Source organism: Durio zibethinus, chromosome 13 (assembly GCF_047325235.1).
Source record: "Durio zibethinus cultivar Kanyao isolate XHJ-2024 chromosome 13, ASM4732523v1, whole genome shotgun sequence".
Classification (NCBI taxonomy): Eukaryota; Viridiplantae; Streptophyta; class Magnoliopsida; order Malvales; family Malvaceae; genus Durio; species Durio zibethinus.
The window spans coordinates 19090784-19114239 of NC_143174.1; the positions used below are offsets into that span (position 1 = coordinate 19090784).

The following is a 23456-nucleotide window of genomic DNA, read 5'->3' on the forward strand; positions in this document are numbered from 1 at the left end:
AAAGAGTTATGATAATTTTAAATGAAATGGAAGATAAGAACAACCATAAAAATATATTATTGTAAGATAAATAATTATGTTGGCGATGTAAAATTTTAATTAATTATTATTTTTAAATATATAAGGAAAATAATTAAAAATTGAAAAACAAATAGAAAACATAAAAAAGTGAGAAAAAGCGTAAAAATAGAATAATTTGACATAAAATGAGTAAAAAGTGTTATAACATACTAAGAAAAAGTAAGGACAATTATAAACATAATTAAAGGTAAGAACAATCATAAAAAAGAAATTATTATAACATAAATAATTAACTTGTCAACATAAAATTTTAATTACTTATTTTTTTGTAAATATATATAAAAAAAGCTAAAAATTAAAAAACAAACTGATAATGTAAACAATAAAGAAAAATGTAAAATGGGTACACTATAGGAGAACAAGTATTTAGTGGTGTTTTTTTTTTTTTTTCACATTTAGCAACATTTATAAGCAGCTTTAAAAAATTTGTGACATTTTTGGCTGAGAGCATTAGCTGTATTTGCATTGGAAAAAATAGTTGTGTTTTAAGAAAAAATGTCGCTAACTTAGTGGAATTTATTATAAAAAATGCCATTAAATTTAATGCAGTTTGTGTTTAAAAATGACATTAAATTTAGTAATATTTTTATGATACAAATGCCACTAAATTCAATAATTTATTGATCCGTTTGACACATTACTATGTTTTCATTGCAGCTTCAAAAGATTTACTTACCCTTTTTTTTTACATTTTTTTTACAATATATGAAGTTATAAAGGTTCTATTTTCTATAAACTACTTTTATGTTTACTGCTTCCCTAAAAGCTATGCTTCATTGACTTTTAGTATTGATTTTTCTCATTCTTTAAAATTATTATCCTTATTATTTTTTTACTTTGGCTTTTATAATATATGAAGTTATAAAGTCCAACCGAACATCAATGGATAGGGGCATGGAAATGCATGAAAGACATAAGCACATAGCAAGCAAGGATAATAATATTGCATTGAACTTCCAACTGCATTGATAAATGATTGAGACAATCTCACTTGGATTAAACCAATTAGGATGAGGATAATAAGGTTGGTGAACAAAATGGGCCCAAGATAGTTGAAGTCTTTGCCTTTCTTAGATGCCTAAAAAGTGTAGCCAGTAAAAGATGCAGCAACAACTACTATCAAAATTAGTGCTTTAAGCACAGTTCTTCTTGAAATCATACAAATGTGGATAATTAGCATAATTCTAGATTTATAACAAGACCTAGGATTGTTGAGAGCATGCATCAATTAAGATACTAACCATTAGTATTAGCACAGCTCATGCCAACTGTAAGACTTAGTGATTGAGTGAAAAGGCCAAGGATAACCAAGTTCATAGGGTGCTTTTTGTAATTGACGTGCAAGGGCTACAACACTACATATATTAAGTTTTATGATTAAGATAACGCACAGTAACATGGCACAAGAAATGGAACACGACTCTATAGGTTCTTAAGTAAATGCTTGGGAAAAAAAAAGGCCTTTATGACTCAAGCTAGTAAATTATAAATTTAAGCCATTATAAGACATCGACCAGCTCTTAATGTCTAAGTTTACAAAATTATAAGACATGAACACTAATAACTTCCAAATATTTAAAATGCATTACAATCAACCAAAGAGAAAGATAAATTGGTAAAAGTTACATGACAATTCAAAAGGTACAAAAAAGAACATATGAAGGTCATAGTACTTTAAAGGAGTAAGTTATCTTTTAGTTCAATTTTTTATTGTTTGATGGATTCCATTATTTTTCAAGTATAAGCTCAATTTTTCTTTTCATAGTTTCAGAGAAACCATTCCCTCCAATATAGCCAATAAAGGCATACATCATGCCTACCTAACTTTGGCCTACTTTATGAAAACTAAGTTAAACCTTAGAAATTTTGCTCAAGAAAATTATAACAATGACTTGATTACCAAGCTTTAAGCCAGTCTCTCTGTCTCACATAAAAAAAATGAGCAAAGGAAGAGAGTTGAAGACTTGGCAGCCAAGCAAGAAAAATGTAGGTCTAGAAGGCTTCCGCTGAGTTTGTAAAGAAACATTATGTGCACAAACTTAATAAGGTGTAGGTTGAGATTACCAAGTTGAGGTCTGAGTTGAAGTCAAATTTTGTTAGGAGAATGTCTTTGGTGCCTTTGAGCTATGCAAGGATGGGGAACTGTTTAAGTATGCAAGTATAAACCTTTACCTATCAAACATCATATTGGATAACCTTAAGATCAAATCTCTCATCTAGTTTAAAAGAAAAAAAAAAGATGATAAGAATGAGGATGCGAATATAGACACCAAACTCAATGTCATTCTTGGGCTTGAAGTTAAGGAAAAATCTACTACTGCTACTGAAAAAGAGGGAGACTGAAGAGAATGGAAGATTTTTTTAATTTTTGTTTATCTTTTATCAAATATGAGGTTGAGTTTTGTAAGGACCTATGTTATATCATTCTATAAATTTTTATCAGATCATTCTTTGTAATCATAATTACTTGACTAAAATTTTGTCAATAAAATGAATTATAAATTTTTGTCAAATTAGGTGAGCTTGATCAAATATAACTTAACTACTCATTAAATTAACTTAAGGATCTAAATTAACACAAGTCCTAACTCGATTCACTTTAGCTATTAATCTTTTCAAAACTAGTTGTAAGGACTTAGATTAGACAATTTGTTAACTCAACTATTGGTGGCATGTTGCCTTAGATTTTATTTTTCAAGTATAAGTTTGGCAATTACCTGAGCTTTGGAATTTTATAATGAATATAGTCAAAGTGTAAGTTTTATTCAATCAAACTTTGAAAAGTTACAAAGTGTGAGCTCGACTTTAAATCTTTTTACTAGTAATAGATTTTAAGATTGCCTGTATTTCATATCCTCGAAATGAGATTACCATTCATATCTTGCAACCTATAAGTTACATCATAAATGACCTCATTGACAACATAAAGACCATCCAAGTTCGAGGCTAAATTTTTACCTTATTATCGACTCCTAAAGCTTTCACCTATATTTGTATTAGGTCACTCATTTTTATATTTTTACTCTGGACCTTTTTATTGTAAAAACTGGCTACTTTTTGTTGGTAGGTAGCTATTTTGGTCAGAGCTGCATTTCTCTGCTCTTCTACTAAATCAAGATTGGCTCTAAAGGCATCTTCGTTCCCCTCTTCAGATTTAAGCTTAACTTAAAGGCTTGAGATTTCAATCTTTACATATACCATGACCTTTGTTTCAAATACTAGATTAAAGGGAATTTCTCTTATGAGAACTTTTGTGGTCATCTTTAAAGCCTACAGAACTTTAGGGAGCTCATTGGTCCATTTGCCCTTAACTTCATCTAGTCTCTTTTTCAAAACTCCAAGTATTGTCTTGTCAACTACCTCAACTTGACCATTACATTAGAAATGAGTGATCGATGTGAACCTTAGGTTAATGTGAAAATTAGAGCACCATTTTTTAAACTTTAAGTTTTTAAACTATTTGTCATTGTCTATTATTATACAACCAAAATAGATCAAATCTGTAGATTATATTCTTTCATATCAACTTTTTAACTTAAGCTTTTGTTATTGTAGTTAGGGTTTCGACTTCGAGCCATTTTGTGAAGTAGTCTACTACTACTATTACAAATCTTCTCTACCTTGTGATTAGGGTGACAGATCCAAGAACATTTATTTTTCATTGCATAAAAGGCTTGTTGACAATAGAGGTTAGTTTGGTTGATGAAAGATGTTGTATATGGGCAAATATCTGGCATTTATCACATTTTTTTACTAGGTTGATTACATCATTTTTTATAGTTGGCTAGTAGTAGCCCTAAGTACCTTATAGGTAGTGGCTAAAGTCTGAAGTGATTACCATAAATTTTTTTATGTATTTTTCTAAGTGCATAGTTTACCTCTTCATCATCTATATATCTTAGGCAAGGCAAACTAAAATATCTCCAATACAATTTTTCATTTATCACTGTGTATCAAAGAGCTTTTCTCATCAAAGCTTTAGCTCAAGCTTTATCTTTGAGTAGTTTTCTCACTGTCAAGAATGCTTTGATCGAGGTCAACATGATTTTTTCTCTTCAATCTACTCAACCAGTTTCTTTGCTCTTTTGCCAGAATGTGAGTTAAACACTCTATTGTTATTCTCGACACTTACGTAGACAATGAATCAGCCAGTACGCTTTCTAACCTTAGCATTTTTTTTTTTTACTTTGACCTTAAAGAATATGGCTAGAATAGTTTGTGCTTCATATAAGTACTTCTTTATTCCTTCTTTTTTTACTCTAAATTTTTCATTTATTTGGTTCACCACCAGTTGAGAGTCATTGTTTATAATGATGTTCTTCACATTCAACTTAATCATAAGTTTTAGGCTAGCAATTAGGGTTTCATACTCGACCTTATTGTTGAAAGCTTTAAATCCAAATCTTAGGGCATACCGAAGTTGTAGGTTTTCTAGACTAATCATAATTAGACTGACTCCACTAGTGACTGATCTATTAATAAAAAGTTTCCACATTTCTTTTTTCCTGATCTCTTTAGCCTTTTCGGGTTGTTCGTCGATCCTAGTTAAGGTGCATTCCATAACAAAATCTATTGGCACCTAAAATTTTAAAATCAACTTAGGGAGCATGTGCAGGTCATATTTATTGAGTTCCACTATCCATTTAATTAGCTTTTTTTATAGTTCTAATTTTTGCAAATTTGCTTGAGTGGTTAGTCAATTAACACATGAATTGTATAAGCTTAAAATTATGGCTTAAGTTTTCTAGCCAATGTCGTTACTATATAGGATAATTTTTTTTTATCTTGGTATAGTTTATCTCCAATCTTGTTAGCACTCTGCTCATAAAGTACATTAGCTTTTATCTTCCTTTTTTTCTTTTTGACTAATACCAAGCTAATAGCTTAGTCGATTACAACCAAGAATAAATACAATATTTCATCGAGTCTCAACTTAAACAAAATTAGAGGGGAAAAAAGAAACTCTTTGAGCTCTTTAAATGCTTTATAAAATTGAGGGCTCCATCTAAAGTCCAAGATATTCCTTAAGATTTTAAGAAATGGTAGGCAACGTTTTGCTAACCCGAATATAAATTTGCTTAAGGCAACTATTCTTCCAATTAGTCTTTGACCTTTATTATTGAGGTTGGTGCTTTCATGTTAAGGATAGCCTGAATCATTTTTGGATTTGCCTCTATACCTTTTCTATTAATTATAAAATCGAGAAACTTGTCTAACATGACACCAAAAGCGCGTTTGCTCAAGTTAAGTCTCATGTTGTATTTTTTTTAGGGTATTAAAGGTCTCTTCTAAGTCTTTTCAGGTGCTTGTCTAGGCTCTTACTCTTTACTATAATATCATCTACATACACCTCTTTATTTTTACTGAATTAATTTTTGAAGACCTTATCAACTAACCTTTAGTAGGTCATTTTTATGTTTTTTAGGCCAAAGGGCATAACCTTATAATAGTATAAACCTTTTTTCTATTATGGAGGTTATTTTTCCATGCTTTCTTTTAGTATTTTAATTTGATTATAACCTGAGTAGGCATCCATAAAACTAAGTAGGGTATGCTCAGCATTGTCATCAACCAGCCAATCTATGCTAAAGAAAAGAAAGCTATCTTTTAGACAAGCTTTATTAAAGTCAATAAAGTTGATGCACATTCTTTATTTTTCACTAGGCTTTTTTACCATGACTATGTTGGCTATCCAATCGAGGTAGTATACTTCCTTGATTAAGTTTTCTTGTAGTAGTTTACTAACTATTCCTCGATCACCTTTTACCTCTTAGGGGCGAAGGTCCTCTTCTTTTGTCGAACTGACTTTATATTTAAGTTAATGTGTAATTTATGTACCATTACCTTGATATCAATCCCTAGCATTCTGATAGGGTTAATGTAAATAAGTTGATATTTTTTTTTAGTAGTTGAATTAGTTTCTCCTTATGGTCTAGCTTGACCCTAATTTGCATATATTTTTCAAGATTATTCTCCTAAAATGGCACAAACATAAGTACCTCCAAAAATTCTAGTTTATTGTCATCGACCTCAAGTCTCTGATCAATTATTTATTTTTGTTCAGTTAGATCAGGACTATTTTCTACAAGAAGAATAGATATTGACATGGTAGTTAGTTTTTATTATTAATATAGTGATTTGTAGAAAAAAGTAAAATTGAATCAAAATGTAGATTTGTATTTCAAATTTTCTTTTGGCCAACTTAATAGCTTGATTCTATTGACAAATGTGTGTGTGTTGACTTAAAAGCTAGGCTCTATATAGCTGTTTAAAAATTACAAAAGTAGCTTGTACAAGTGTGGAGTTTAAAAGCTTAGAATGGCTTAAAAGCGCACTTCTTTTTAGTTAGTTTCTTGTTGCTTTTTACCAAGGTCATTTTACTTTACTTCTTTAGCTTCCCCAATATTTACATTAGTCTATCTTTTTTGGCTCTTCTTCTCTGTCAAATTATCAATCTGCTTTCTAGTCCCACCTTTCATTATTGTAACGTAGAATTGTCACGTTATAGACTGATCTTTTTTGACCTCTCCAATCCTAATCAATGTCAAGAACTTAATCTTTAAATGAGAAGCTAAGTCAATAGCCGAATAATGGACTAGCTAGATAGCCTAGTATCATGTTGAAGGCTGAAGACACATCTGGCACCATAAACTCAATAACCGAAGTCATGCTCTTCGGCTCATTGCCTAGTTTGATCAACAACTTGATCGTTCCTTTTATTGACACATGTTCATTCTATAAGCCAATCAATGTGGTAATAAATGACTTCAACATCTCTTTTCTAATTTTCATTTTTAGCATTGTGGCATAGTACAAGATGTCGATCAAGCTTTCACTATCAAATAAAATCTTTCTTACCACATAACTATATACAATAGTAGTGACTACATGGTATCATTATGTGAGAATTAAATGTTTTCTATGTCTTCCAAAGTAACGAAGATCGATCCATCTTTACAGTCTTTTTTTTCTTAGTTAAAAACTTTATAGCCATGATTATTCCTTAATTCAACTTTTTCTTGGTTAATGTAGACCCTATAGCAATAGGCCTATTATTTACTACTCGACCTCCCTCATTTTCTTCGTTTCTCTAGTTTTTATCACCTCGATTTTTGTATAGTCTATCCCCTAATTTCTTACTAACTCTTCTTTGTGATTCTTTCTTCTATGCCTGTCTTGACCCTGTTTTCATCAATCCATAAATCTTTCCAACTGACCTTTCTTAATCAAACTTTCTATCTTATTCTTAAAGTCAACATAATCTTTTGTATTATGGTCAATATCTTGGTGAAATATGCATTTTTTGGTTAGGTTCTTCTTTGTGTTCTACCTCAATGATTTCAACCTTTTAAGCTTTAGGTTTCTTTTTATTTATATCAGAATCCTATCTCGGGAGGCATTTAGTATAGTGTAATTCTTTTCGCTACTTGAGCTATTAACCCTGTGTCGTCTCCCTCTTAAGGGAAGATTATAAAATTTTTTACCTTTTTCTAGTTGATAAGGTGAATGAACCTTTTTCACTTTGACCGCTAAAGAGGGAGGATGAGCCTCTCTCACCTTGATTTTTTTTATTATAACTTACCTTTTATGTATTTTTAAACCACTAGTAGGACATCAACTAGCATCTTTAATGGCTCTAAAGAAAAGGAAAGCATAAAGTGGTACTCTTTATCACTGAGTCATTTATCATAGTAGCGACAGCAGTCGTTTCCTCTAAATCTTTCACTTGTAGAGCTTCTATGTTAAAACGAGTAACATAGGCTTTTAAAGACTCATTTTTGCCTTGATGGATTAATATCAAGCTTAAAATAGTTTTCTTAGTTCTTTTATTGCTTATGAATTGAGAGAGAAAAGAGTGGCTAAGATCTTTGAATGTAGTGATCGACCTCGATTTGAAAATGCAATATAAAGATCGAGCTGCCTCTTTAAGGGTTGTAGCCAATTTTTTACACATCATGGCCTTATCTGTACATTACATCATCATATTAGTTTTATAAAGTTTTAAATTATCAAAGGGATCAAAGATACATCGTAGGTTTCCAAGATCAGTGTTTTGAATCCCTTTAAGGCTCATTTTTAGCTCATTTTTCATAGTATGCATTCTAGCCTCCAAATTTTTATTCAACTAGGGCTCTTAGTCGATCTATTTAGATTTTTGTGTGGTTACATGTGTGGAGTTATGGATGGGATAATGGTAATAACTGGCTAGAATAGCATGTTTCTCCTTCCTAAAGGCTGAAAAGGCTACAACTTTCTCATAACTCGATTTTCTTTCTACTGATTCTCTACTAATGGTGACCAAGTCGAGTACTTTTGAGGCTAGGGGTGGCATTATACTTTGGACTATTTTTTTTTAAGGCTTAGATTTGTTCAGTCAAGGTTTGGAATTGTTCCATGGTCAATCATACTTATACCAGCACAAGTGGTCTATAGGTTTGTTTTTATAGGTTTTGATCCTAGTTAGGACAATTGGTTATTCTTTCTTATTGGCTCTCTTTTTAGATGGTATAGTATTTAGCTCAATCAAAGAGTTTTTCCCTACTTGGTACGCCAAATGTTGGAGCCAAGCTTTGAGCTAAAGGTTAAGACTCTAAAATCACAAAAGAGAAAAAAATTGGTTAAAAGCAAAGGCAGGGGGAGCTTCCTATGTTTGCACCCCCATGCTCAAGTCAAAGTTTGAAACAAGGGAGGTCGAAAGGAGAGAAAAATATGAAAGTAAAAAAAAGTTAGCATCAATAGATAATATTTGGATAGCTTTATTTATAGGTAAAAGGTGAAGGGTTTATGGGGTAGGATAGTGATATAGTCGAGCTAACATGGCACTGTACATGTTAGGTCGTCTTAAAAGTAAAAAATATCACTTATTGTTAGTTGACATTCTTTAATGAGAGAAAAGACTAATTTACCCTCTTGACCTAAAAATACCCTAAAGATACTATTTTATTATTTACAAAATAATTCTCAATCAAATAGTTGTTTGGTTTTAAAACCACAAACTGACAAACACTCACTCAAAAATACTAACTGTAATGTGGACTATAACAGGGCAAGTTACCATAAGGGTAGGAAATAGTAGTGAATAGATGTTCAAAAGGCTCTAATCAAGGGCTTAAGGAGTTCAAAAATGAGGTTTCACTTACATCAAGGCTTCAGCATGTGAATCTAGTTCAAGTTCTAGAATTTGTATTAAAAAGGAAGAAAAAAATATTGATTTATGAGTTCATGATTACCAAACAAAAACTTGGATTTCTACCTCTATGGTAAGCAATACTTAATTTTTTCTACCTAGTATGATTGTTAAGTACATTTTTATGGCATGATTTTCCATATTAATGGTTAGATTAACTTATCCTAGACTTTTTAAACAAAAAAGACAAAAATTGTTCATGACTTTATTTGATGCAAATCCACTTAAAAGGCATTTGTTAGACTGGAGAATATGTGTTTTGATAATTAAAAATGTTACTCAAAGGCTTCTTTTGTCTCCAAGAATACTCAAATTTCACAATAATTCATCACAATATAAAGGCAAGCAACATTTTGTTAGATGATGATATGAACCCCAAAAATATCGAATTTTGGTATGACCAATATTTTCAAAAAAGATGAACTTGAAGCAAATACCAATAAAATTGTTAGGACATAGTTGTTGGGCCTGAAACAATAAACACACCAACATAAAAGTAATATATCGCAATAAATCCACAGTAATAGATAACAATCAACAATCAACAATACAGAAAAAATAAAGCACACCAAAATTTACGTGAAAAATTTTTTAGTGTAGAGGAAAAAATCTCGGACCACTAGAAAAATCTCCATTATCAAATAATGAATATACAAAGTTCTTCTCTAACTGAAACTAAAGCTAATTAACAACTAGAAAGACAATTGAAGAAATTTCACTAAATAAGTGACTTAACAAATACACTATGGATTTGTTTCTAGAGAGTATCAAACCTAATCTTCACTGTTCAGAATGTAAAATTCTGAATCATAAACCTGCTAACAAAATTTCAGTTCAATCAGATCATAGATCGACTTCCGTTCAACTAACTCTCATTTCTCCATTTTCTCTCTATTTTTCTTACTTCTTTTTCCCCCTTTCTTTTATTGGTTTGTGGCACTACCTTGTTTTTCACCTTAAAACAATCCCATCTCTTTTTATTAAGTAGCTAGAGCTTTGTGTAAAAGGAAAGACCAATGTCTATGATCTTTGACTGGTCTAAACCCAATTACATGGGACTGAACCCTACTTTCCTAAACATAGTAAGTGAACCAGGTGCTCTCAAATAATACATATAAAATCCTTTTCCTTTCTTTTGCATTGCATGATTCGTATTAGTTTTATTAATTAATTCATTCAGTGCAGTGGCTATGTTCCTCCAAAATATGTTAAGAAAGGAATGTAACCTATGAAGTGTGATGTTTAGAGATTTAGAATTCTACTTCTGCAAATTATAAGTGGCAAGAGGAATTCCAGTCTCTATGGACGCAATGAAAACTTGAATCTTCTTGAATAAGTAACTTTGGCACAAGCCTTTTTCATTTTTGTCGTACAAATATGTGAAAATGTATGATATTGAACAATTCCAGGCATACGATTGTGTAAATAATGTCAAGGGGCGGAGTTTTTTGATGCATCACTGGATGATTCATGTTAGTCGTGTAAGCTCATTAGATGTATGCAATTAGCACTGCTATGCATGTAGGAAATTCCTGGAGATAGACCATCAATCAATGGTGGAAGTTTTTACAATTGCTAAGAATGAAAGTACTGTTGCAATCTCTACCACTAAAAAGCATGCCTTTTCAATTACAAGAGACGAAAAGGAGGAAAATAAAGACATTGATAGGAAGAAAGTTTTTTCGGTCAATGATGCAACAATAACCCAAGTAGTACCTCGATGACTGACAGTTTATGCTTTTGGGAAACATTTATGTAAAAAGAATTATGGTTAACCAATCTTTAATCATGCAAATATAGATATTAAAGATTGGAGCAAATTGTTGAATCTGATAGCTTTATTGGAAAATTTCCTCGCTGGGATCGATCCCACCATAAGGATTGAATTTCAAGGAAAAAGGAAACTGATTACAAGCTGAAGTTGGATAGCTGCATGATTAATCATATTCATTGGGATGACTATTTTCGGAGACTACATGAGGGTAACTATGATTGGGACAATTTAGGCTGCCAGGATATGGGCATCTAGTGGGAACACTGGCAAGCAGAATAGGCCTAGTTTCAAATAGGGCTCCTTAAAGTTTAAAGAACAAATTTCAAGAGATGTGGACATTTTATTTAATAATTTTTTACCGCAATATTTAATTATCGTTGAATATGTCTTGCCATGGAACCTAAACCAATAAATTAACTAGAATGATCGTCTAATGAATTACAACACATGCTATAAGCCATTGGTGTCCTGAAGTTGATAAACTTCAAAGGAATTTGGACCCAAGGATGCATTTTACGTATACGATAGGTGTGTTATTATAATCAATTTGAAGCATAAAAGTTAAAATTAGGCAAATTATCTCTGGCTGCATAAAGAAGGCTGCCGCTTTGCCTCATTAGTCCACTCTTAAGATATTGTGTCAAATAAAAAATGTAACGCCTGATATTTGTTTCAGACCGTGTGAAAGGGACGTTAAGGCAGCCGTCAACACCTGGCAGAAACTCTGGGAAAAAAATATTCTGCCACTTCCACGCAAAAGTCAATGTTCAGTGCAGTCGTTGAAAGAAACTTCAAGCATCCTAGGTTGAACCATCTAAACAGTGCTTAGACCAAGTAAAACTAATCTTAGATGGTACTAATCAAAAAGTCATTTTATTTTATTTATATTTAATAATTTATACATTTATGTATAATGTAAAATATTAATAATTTAAATATTTATATTATGTTTTATAAAAAACTTATATATTATAGTTTATATTGATATAAAAATATAAAATATATTTTTTAATTTTATTAATCTTATATATGATTTTTTATTAAAATTTTAAATTATATTATTTTTATATTTTTATATTATTTTATATGGTATTATTATATTATATTTTAAATTATAAAATTTAATTTAATTTGTCATGATCAATTAACAAAATCAATATCAAATGCTTGTTCTCTTGCAAAATTTGGACTTGGAAATATCGGAAAAAGGTACAGGGTGGAAGAGATGCCTGACTTTATTTATAATGCTGAAGCTGATACGCTTCATTACAGTTAAAATGAAAAGAAGTTCTTCTTTCAAATATATATATATATATATATATATATATGCGTGCTCTAAAGGATGGTCGAAAATGTACGAAACTCCCAGACCTGAAGGCCCTAAAACCAGCTGTCAACTCTCATTTCTATTTCAGCCAAAACAGTAGCTGTCATTTTAGCCGGTAATGTCTTTTGCCTCCTCCCCTCATTCTCATAATTTAAGAATTTATTAGTCATAAGTTTGGATATAATCGATTAAATTAGAGTTAATATAATATTAATTTTGAGTTTAAATTTTATTTTAAATTTAAAATTTGAAATTTGACTCTAATTCAATCAAATTTTATATTTTTAAATCAAGTTTGATTTGAAACAAAAATCGAATTATTCAAATTTATTTGATTAAATTTAATTAACATGAAAAAATAAATTTAATTTTTATATTCGATAAAAATTTAATTATTTATATTTGAGTTTGAGATATCTTATTAATTAAAATAATAAAAATATAAAAATTCGATTAGATTCATGTACTATCGAGTCAAGTATAATAATACTTAAAGTCAATTCGATTGATAAGTCAAGCTATTTAAGCTCAAACTCGACTTAATAATAATTGAATTAAATTTGAGTTTTATTTAAATCGAATCCGAATAACTTATGAATACTAATATATCATTTATACTTTTAGTCAAGACTCAATTCATATTATTCTTAACCATTTCTCGTATTAGAAGTATCTTTTCTTTTTTAAGGACATCAAACTTATTTTTAAATAGCTCATAAATATTTAATTACTAATGCTTTAATTAATTAAATTATAAGAACTTTATCTTATTTAAATATTTATATTCTTTAACTTAAATATAAGCAATAACACTTTAAGAAAAAAGTATTTATTAAAGGTTTGTTTGTTTTGAGTTTACTTAAATTTTTTAATTTTGATTTTCTGTAAGACATGAGAGGATTTTTTGTTACATAAAAAATTTAGATGTTATTTGGTTAAGTTTATATTTAGATTTTATCTAATTTTTATTTTAGAAGAAATTTATAAAATTAATTAAATTGGGTACATTTAACAAATTTTAATAATTTTATAGTGACAAATTAAAGTTTAGTGACCTATTCAAAAATTAAGTGAAAGTTTAATAACTTTTCACTATATAGGTTAAGAGTTTATAATTTTAGTATACTTAAATAATTTTAGTGATTTGATTAGAATAAATTAAAGTTTAGTGACTCAAGTAAAATTTGAGTATAAATTTGATATCTTTTGATGTAATTTACTGTAAATATTAAAATTTAAACTAATATTATTTTTAAAATAGGACTGCATAAATTGACTTCAATTAATCTTCAAATAGAAAAGTTTTTTAATACCAATGTTATAAACATCGAAGTCACGAGGAGAGTAGGTTACAAAAAAGGGCGTCACGCCTAGTGTTTTCATTCAAGTAAAAGGTAGGTTTCCACTATGTATAGAGAAGTGCTTATCAGTTCTCACATGGGAACACTCTGTAATTGAAGAGCAATTGTCTAGAGGTGATGATGTACGGACTTTGAAGAATAATAGTAGCAGGAGGGCGTCATTCCCAGCTGGTAAAAGGATCCAAATATCAGCCATCCAGTTTCCATGGCATCCAAAACTATCTTGATCTTTCTTTTCATCTTATTCCTTTCTCAATTGCAATTCACAGAAGCACAAACTTGGGTTAAAGCTGGTTACTGGTATGCTAATGGTGAATTTCCAATACAAGACATAAATTCTGCCTTGTTCACTCATCTTTCATGCGCTTTTGCTGAAGTGAACACTTCAACTTATCAGCTTTTTGTCCCCCCTGTCTCTGAACAATACTTCTCAACCTTTGCAAGCATCGTCAAGCGAAAAAACCCGTCTGTTAAAACACTGCTGTCTGTCTGGAATGGAATCTCGGCAACAGGAAAATCTATCACTGGTGAAAAAGTTAATGACTCAATTTTATCTTCAATGATCTCAGAATCTTCTAGAAGGAAGTCTTTCATTGATTCCTCAATAAAAACAGCTAGGCTTTATGGTTTTGATGGAATAGACTTGTTCTGGGTTTGGCCTAACAGCACAGACTTGTTCAATGTTGGGGGTTTATTGGATGAGTGGCGAGCTGCCATAAATTCAGAACCAATAAAACCAAGTCGGTCACAATTGATCTTAACAATAGGGGTTCGTTACTTGCCAACAATTGAAATGGTAAGTTATCCAATCTCCTCCATAAGTAGGAATGTTGATTGGGCGCATGTTGTGGCATATGACTACCATTTGCCTACCAGGGAGAATTTTACAGGCGTCCATGCTGCTTTGTATAATCCCTCTAGTCATGTTAACACAGATTTTGGTATCGTGGAATGGTTGAATAAAGGATTTCCACCAACCAAGCTGGTTTTGGGATTGCCTTACCATGGATGGGCATGGAAATTGGTGAGCAGCAAAGATAATGCTATTGGTGCACCGGCGTCAGGTCCAGCTATCACCATTGATGGTTCTATGGGCTACAAAACCATCAAATCATACATTCGGGATTACGGTTATGGAGCTGCTCCTGTATACAATGCAACTTATGTAGTGAACTTGTTCACGTCTCCAACACTTTGGATCAATTTTGATGGCGTAGAAGCGGTCAAAGCAAAAATTTCCTATGCAAAGGAGAAAAGGCTTATTGGTTTTAAAGCGTTTCATCTTTCAAATGATGAGAATTGGGCTCTATCGCGGGCAGGTAGGTTCTAAATTTCTTTTAATGCTTTCAGGCATGTGATTATTTCAATTTGGCAACCCTCTCTAATCCCTTAAGGCATGAGGCTGATTCAAATGCGATAAGATTTTGGTCTAAGAAGTATACAACATCAAGGAAGAGCAAATCTTTTGTATCAACAAAATTAGACGAGCAGGAATTTCTTTTCTCTGGCATCTCAGAAGATTTTGTATTTCACTTGGTATATTAAGAACTCTGCATCAGAGAACTAGAATTTTTGCAGCTTAAAATCTTTCATAACTTTCTCAAATCAATCTTACAGAACTCAAACAAAACAATATAGATACTGAAAACTTTAACAATTTTGAGGACAGATTCTAATTAACATGCTCCACTACATTGCCAGCTCAAGAGGAAGAAAATCAAGAAAACAACAAGTGGCTGTTGCTTAAAATCATCCTTCCAGTTTCTGTAGTTGTTATACTGGCAGCTGCTATGCTGTATTACTTGCGAAGGAGAAAGGTCAAATCAAAAGGTAACTCTACCTTCAACCATGAGAATAGGAATTGAAGCAAATATTTAAGTTGTTAACAAGCCATAAAAGGAAACACTTTTTGGTGATCCTCGTGCATTTTTTTTTTCAACAGGGGAAATGGTTTTCAGAAGCGTTCCTAGCCCAAGAACTAATACATCGGCTGCTGAAAATTTTGGCACTGATGCTTCTCATTTGCAAGTATTCAGGTTTGCCAACATCAAAGCGGCTACAAATAATTTTTCAAGTGCAAATAAACTTGGAGAAGGTGGTTTTGGTCCCGTGTACAAGGTATGTAACCAGTATATGGTCAATGAAAGTGCTTATTTACTTGTGTGAACTACTTCTGAAGGCGGAACATATAACACGTATTAATGAAAAAGAAAAACCATGACATGGAGTCCAAACAATGGAAGTGACTTAGATGAAGCTTTTAGACGAAGTTGATGAAGTTCTTTATTAATGATCAAATAAAAACCAAAATCGAAAATAAAAACACCGAAAATCTTATTACATTGATTAAGTGTTACAAAATTTAAAAAAAAAAGTTTAATAAATTTTGATATACTTTTTAGATGGTATTTTTAGTGAAAATTTTGAAATAATTTTTAGATCAAATTTGTATTATAAACTGCATTTTTGATAATTTTTTGCAGAAAGGGCTAATGATAAGTATCCATTTTGAATTATGATAGGGTAAACTACCAAGAGGTGAAGAAATAGCAGTAAAGAGACTTTCCAGATCTTCTACTCAAGGACTTGAGGAGTTCCAAAATGAGGTTACCTTGACAGCGAGACTTCAACATGTAAATCTAGTCAGACTGTTGGGATATTGCACTGAGAAGGAGGAAAACATGCTGATATACGAGTACATGCCAAATAAAAGCTTAGATCTCTACCTCTTTGGTATGCTATGTCTTTTACCAAAGTTTAAAGCATGTACAGGACAGAATTCTATACTTGATAATATGATCCAAAGTAGTTTTTTTTTTCCTCTTTCTTGTCTTTTGGGTTCTAAACTTTTCAACTGAGCTACTGTAGTTTTTTGCAGACCCAATCAAGCGGTATATGTTAGACTGGGTAAAGCGTGTGCATATCATTGAAGGGGTCACTCAAGGGCTTTTGTATCTCCAAGAATATTCAAATATTACAGTGATTCATCGGGATTTAAAAGCTAGTAACATTTTACTGGATGATGAGATGAACCCCAAGATATCAGATTTTGGGATGGCTAGACTTTTCAACAAGGATTTTTGTGAAGCAAACACTGGAAGAATTGTTGGAACATAGTAAGTGCACTTCTTCAATATAGAATTTGCTCCCTTTGATGTATGCTTTCTTGCTTAGCAGTTTAATCAACATATCAATGCAGCGGCTATGTTCCTCCCGAATATGTTACAAAAGGAATATACTCCATGAAGTATGATGTTTACAGCTTTGGAGTTCTGCTTCTGCAAATTATAAGTGGCAAGAGGAATACATGTTATTACGGACTACATGAGAACTTAAACCTTCTTGAATATGTAAGCTAATCACCCTGATTTAATTATTCACTTTGACTTTATCAAACTAAAGTTTTGAGATTTTGTTTTATGGCTTAAAGGTTAAACGATTACATTCGCAAACCCCCTCCTGCCTCCTGGCCCCCTATAGGATGATCTACCAAAATGTTTGCAGATGCAAAACCATCCGTTTTGGCCATGAATTCATTTTCATCTATTGTTAGAGTTACAACAAATAATGACCCTGGTTTGATGCAGGCATACGAGTTGTGGATTGATGATAGAGGCACAGAGGTTATCGATCCATCACTTGATGATTCATCCTCACCTTGTAAAATCATGAGATGTATGCATATCGCATTGCTCTGTGTCCAAGAAAATCCAAAGGATAGGCCATCCATGTTAGAAGTGTTCACAATGCTCAAAAATGGTTCAATGGCGGCTATTACTCCTAAAAGGCCAGCTTTCTCTGTGAAAGAAGATAAAAATACAGGAAGTACTTCCGCATCGCAACAAGGAATATGCTCATTCAATGATCCAGAAATTTCCGAATTGGAGCCCCGATAAGAATGCAGGTTTTTCGAAGATAGCTTAGCTTGGATATATAACAGTTAAAGGCTTTTTTTTTTCTCCTGAAACGTATTTTCTGGCAAAAAATTGTTGATTTCTTAATTAATTGTAAAGTTCTTTTGTCTACAATTTCATAGTTAATTTTCTAAGTTTCTAGCACCTTTGCTCTGGTTTGGTTGGATGCGTTAGTCCAATACTTGAAAGTCACAATAAAAGTACTTGCAATTATCTCAAGTCGCTATACCTTTTTCTAAAATTTTCTTCTTAAATATCAAAGAAGCTTCAGGTAATGACCATCACTCATGTTCGGGTAAAAAAATTATTTGGATACAAATCAGACAATAAAGATTTTTTAAAATAATAATATAAATTTATTTAAATAAATAAAAATATAATGATTTAACTTTTTTTAGTATTTTAGTAAATTAGCCAAGATTTCCTTTGGTTTCAATCACACAAAATTTGGATTGGATCAATGTGATGTATTATGATTATCATGCATCATGGGAAACTTCAAAAACAGGGGCCAAAACTTCAAAAATTTTGGTGTGCTCTTTCTATAGAATTTGCAGCTTCGTCAGAATGGATTCGTTGACCGATGAAAGTTATGGAACTTCTTGTCTCAATATTAATCTCCATTGTCAAGATAATTACAAATAAATGGTTTTCTGCTTGGTACTTACTGTTCCCCAGTTATGTTTCCAGTTTAAGCTCCCTTGTTCAGGGCCTTCAATTCTGTCTTTAGTCTACTACATTTCGAATCAGTTTAATTTGCTGTTGCTTGTTTAATTCAAAAACATTTTTATGTTTTCATTAAATAAGGCTATACTTTTTGGCGCTTTTACTTTTTGATTTTTACTATTTGTCTTTTGTTTTCAATTTATTTTTTGTATTTTGTTTTTCATTTTCCATTAAAGAATTGATTTTCAGTTTCTATTGAAAAATATAAAAACAAAAATAAAAGTATCAATTAAATGAAGCGTATCATTTTATCAAGCAACACTGGAACAAAACAACAATTAACAATATTATAAACCCATTATCTTCTTTTTACTATTAAACAAAATAATTAACATTATTATAAACCTAGTGTTTATATATAATATATATTTATATTTGGTTATGGTAAAAAAAATAGAAATGTTTATAAATTTTTATATTATACCTAATAAGTGTTCATTCAATCTATATGATTAATTTTGAATTGAATTAATCAAATAATGTTATTTTATTTTCATTAATTGAATCAAATTTATTAAATTCAAAAATTAACCAATTGAACTATATTCGGTTATTTTTGTTAATTTTTTGGTTAACTAAATAATAAAATATATTTAAGTTAAATTATACTAGGTTTCAAACCCGCACTTTGTTGCCAGAATAAAATAAAGTTATATATTTGTAATTTAATTGTAATAAAATAAAATTATGTATTAATAATTTAAATATTGAAAAATATATAAGAGAAAAAAACTTGTGTAACTATTTATTTTCTGAATGTTTACATTAGTTGAAGTCAATGATAATGAGATATTAAACTTATTCATTAAAGATTTGTTTGATTGTCATAATCATTGAATCAAAAAAGAATAAGTAAACTTATTTGCAACTTGGAAATCAATATAGAGAAATATACCTAATAACTCAAGGAAAAAAAGAAAGATAAATTAATTTAAATTTTCAATTGTTGCAAAAAGACTCTAGGATAAACAAACGCAAGGACTTCATAAAATTTAAATTAGTGTATTGGCATCTTGCTAATCTTATAAATGTATTTTGTCTAAAATTGTTATGCCTCAAATTAACTCAAACTTAGATCATTTTGCAAAAAGCACAACTAAATGCTAGCCCAGAAACTTGCAAAGCAAAATGTTAGGGGTATTTTTGGATCCAAAAGATAAATTGATCATTTTTTCTCATTAGAGACTTTCAACAAATGGCTGAGAGCATTTTTTACTTTTAAGCCAACCTAACATGTACGGCATTATGTTAGCTCAGCTATGTTACCATTCCACCTTACAGATCCCTCATCTCTCATCTATAAATAAAGTCATATAAGTACTATCCATCCATCTTACATTTCTTCTAATTTTCCCATTTTCCATTATCCTTCCAACCTCCAATAACCGACCTCTAACTTAAGTATCGAAATGCAAATGTAGGGAACACTCATTGCTTTTGTCCTTAATTGCTTTCTTTCTTTGTTGTGATTTTAGGAATTTGACCCTCAGCTCAGAGCTCAGCACCAACACAAAATAAATACAAAGAATGACATACCATAAAGTTGAATGGAAAAGTAACCTTAAGAAAATCACCTAATGTATCAAGTGAATTTAAACTTTCACTAAATTTTGTAAACTCAATTAACCAAATAATATACAATTAGAAAAATCGTATTCTAATTTGTATTAGATATTAATTTATATATTTTTTAAAGTTTTAGTGTCAAAATTATAATTAATTCTTTTACTTTAAGAGAAAATAGCAATAAAAATATAATTATGATAAATAATTGTTAATGTATATGGAAACTAATAATAATAAAATAAAAAGCCAATGAATAATCAAAGAAAAATTGCTTTGATAAATTTTTATAAAAATATAAACTAATTATAATAAAAACAACTGTAGACACCGATTTTGTCCGGGTCTACTATTTTATTTTTTTTTATAATAATAATAATATTTAACAAAACAAAACAAAAAAGAAAAAAACAAAACAGAAAAAAAAACAAAACAAGTAAACAAACAAAAAAAAAAGAAAGAAGTCAAGGAGTTGGTGCGATGCCGAGCTACCTCGACCAACTCCTTATCAGCAACCCAACCAGCCCCCCGACCAGCTTCCTGCCAGCCACCCTACAGCCAGCAAAATCCCACTTAATTGAAACTCTATAAAATCAACACATAAACTCCAAAAAAAAAAAAAAAGAGGAAAAAAAAAATTTTTCAGGTGAGAGTTCTGAAACAAAAAAATTTTTCAGCTTGAGAGTTCAGGAACGAAAAATTTCGATCTACCCACCCAAACACCCAAAATACCCAAACACAAAAACCAACCGAAAACAACCACAAACAGAACCGCCAAAAAAAAAAAAACCAAAACAGAAACAAAAATAAAAAAAATACACAGTCCTCGCCTACGACGAGGAACATCAGTGCCAAGCTTCCTGCACGAAGAAAAGAAAGAAAGGTTAGCTTCAAAAAAAAAAAAAAAAAAGAGAACGCAAAAAAAAAAAAAAATTTTTTTGGCCGAAACTTTGAAGACAGATCTAGGAATTTTGAGATTCTTTTTTGTGAAAAAGAGGTCAGATCTACGCTCAGGGGGTCGAGAAGAGCTTGTGGGAGAATTTTAGAATTTTTCGACCACCGGCGACGGCCGCCGGAGACCGGTGGCGATGACGGACGGCGGCGGCACCAACTGTTGACCGACGATCTGCTGAAGAAGAAGAAAAAAAGTTTTTTTTTCTGGAAAAATGAAAAACTGACCTAAAAAAAAATTTGAGCCTTTTATATAAACTGTCAAAATCAAAACGACGTCATTTCATTAAAGGCCCAAAACGACATCGTTTTAAGCCCGAAGATCCGTGCGTCAACCCACGACCCGACCCGGGGTCCAAGCGCCAGACCCGCGACCCGCTTCCTTCATCCGCTCTGCTCGGTCTGATTGGACCGGACCGACCGAACCGGTACTGAACCGCCGAACCAACCAGACCGAATCGAATCGCCGATCCAACCGCCGAACCGGTCAGACCGCTCGGACCAGCGTTGACCGGACCGTTGACCGATCCGGTTTAGGTAAAAAAAATTTTTTTTTTATTTTTCTAATTTTTTATTGTTATTATTATTTTTGTTATTTTAAATATATTTTTATATTTATGCATGATAAATTTATAAATTTGTTAGAATAAATGTTTAATCGTTTTAATAATAATAAAATTAAAAACAAATAATAATTAAAATATATTAAAATGCTTTAAAATAATAATAATAATTTTTCCTGCCTAGATGTTGGAGAGAATAAAAATATTTTTCTAAAACAATAATTCTGCCTAGATGTTGGGGAATTATTGTTAATAATAAATAAACATAAGAAATTTTTAATTAATTTTCAAAAATTATTAAAATCGAACTTGCTTCAAAAATCCACTTAGATGTTGGAGATTTTTAGAGTTGTTCGTATTTTCTTTAAAAAACGAAACCTTAAGCGCTATTTCTTAATCCTAGGTTTCTAAAACCCTTAAAAATCCAAAATCCATTAAATCCAAAACCGCTCGAAATCCAAAATCCTTGAAGTCCAAAGTCCGAAAAATCCTAAGGACACGTGTGAAAATTCTATTGGAAGTAATTTGTTCCCGAATGCCGCCTAGATGATGGGGTATTTAGGAAATTTTACTTCGTTAAATCTTTTCACACGAGTTCGTAATTCATATTAATAATAAGATTAATAAATAAAAAGTATAATAAAATTGTGATCTTAAATATAAACAGTCGCACCTAAGCTCTGCCTAGATGTTGGAGAGTCGGGGTGGTCTCATTATACTTAAGAATCCAAATTACAAATTGCATTTCATTTTACATGATATTCATTAGCATTCAATAATTGTCTGCATTATTCTCTCTTTAATTTACTCATGGTACTCTGCCTAGATGTTGGAGAGTCACCAACAATTTTCTGTAAAGAGTGTTATTTCATTTTAAGGATTGTTGTGTTAAATCTTAAGCGAAAAATGTTACTTTAAATTCTGCCTAGATGTTGGAGAATTTTAAGATAATTCTTTAACTTAAAGATTTTCTCAATATTCCTAAATAAAAATTTTAGCAAAAAAAAATATTTTTTAAATAAAGGAAATTAATGTTAAATTTCAAATTAAAACCATTTTTATCCGACATTGAAAATAGCGCATAGTTGAATGGTACCAATTTATGAACGTTGTGGGGGTGCTAATCCTTCCCCACGCGTAACCGACTCCCGGACCCAACCTGATTTTTCGTAGACCGAAATATATCTTTTTGATAAACTTTAAACAACCCGTTTTTATAGTTTTATTAAAAAGATAAACTTTTGGGTGGTCAATCACACCCTAATAAAGATTGGTGGCGACTCCCTCTTTTTTATTTTTCTCAATTTTAAAACAACTCGTTTTTACGTCTGGCGGTCTCAAAACCGTTACGACAGCTTGGCGACTCCACTGGGGACTTATTTGAGAGTCAGGCCAAAATTTTAATTATGCGCTATTGACAATGGTTGGATTTAATTGATTTTATTTGATATTTAATTTAATTTCTTTTATTTTAATTTTTTTTTCTGAAAACAGTCATGTTAATAAATGAAATAAATTATGTGCTAGTTGTTACTTCATTTTGATTTTGGTTTTTGATTTATTACCTTGCACACATTTTGCATATTCACTTACATACATGAGCTCTATACCCGGGCTCCGTCCTTTTAGGAGGAAGTGAAGTAGCTACGCTCTCGTGAGGTGATAACCTTCGCATTTGCTAGCGAAACACTTTCACTCAGATTGAACTCGTTCCGTTAGTAGCCTGTAATGGGTGAGGATCGGGGAGCCTTACTAATCTATAATGGACGATGATGTGAGGAATAGTCTGGGAACCTTTAGACATGCAAATCTTAACCCAGCATATAATGAGCCGTAAAGTCCAACTTTAGGATAGAGCCATACTGTCCCTTTTGTGAAAAGATTACCTAAATTATGACACTATGTATATTCTGTTATGCTTGTTCATTTACTCAGTTTTATTTATTTGTTTTATTTACATTATTGATTTGTTTTATTGTCTTCAATTTTGTTGCATGCATCATATAGGT

General features: G+C 31.1%; 1 protein-coding gene and 1 pseudogene across 1 annotated transcript; both read left to right on the forward strand.

Annotated features, from left to right (window-relative positions):
• Nucleotides 1–9649: 9649 nt before the first annotated feature.
• On the forward strand, nt 9650–11107 carry LOC149515387 (cysteine-rich receptor-like protein kinase 19; annotated as a pseudogene).
• A 2553-nt stretch (nt 11108–13660) lies between these two features.
• On the forward strand, nt 13661–17785 carry LOC111302907 (uncharacterized). Its single transcript, XM_022898793.2, has 7 exons — nt 13661–15049; nt 15432–15560; nt 15673–15848; nt 16253–16463; nt 16609–16846; nt 16930–17080; nt 17318–17785. The coding sequence occupies exons 1-7, from the start codon at nt 13936–13938 to the stop codon at nt 17624–17626; spliced, it is 2328 nt and encodes a 775-aa protein (XP_022754528.2). The 5' UTR covers nt 13661–13935; the 3' UTR covers nt 17627–17785.
• The last annotated feature ends 5671 nt before the right edge of the window (nt 17786–23456 follow it).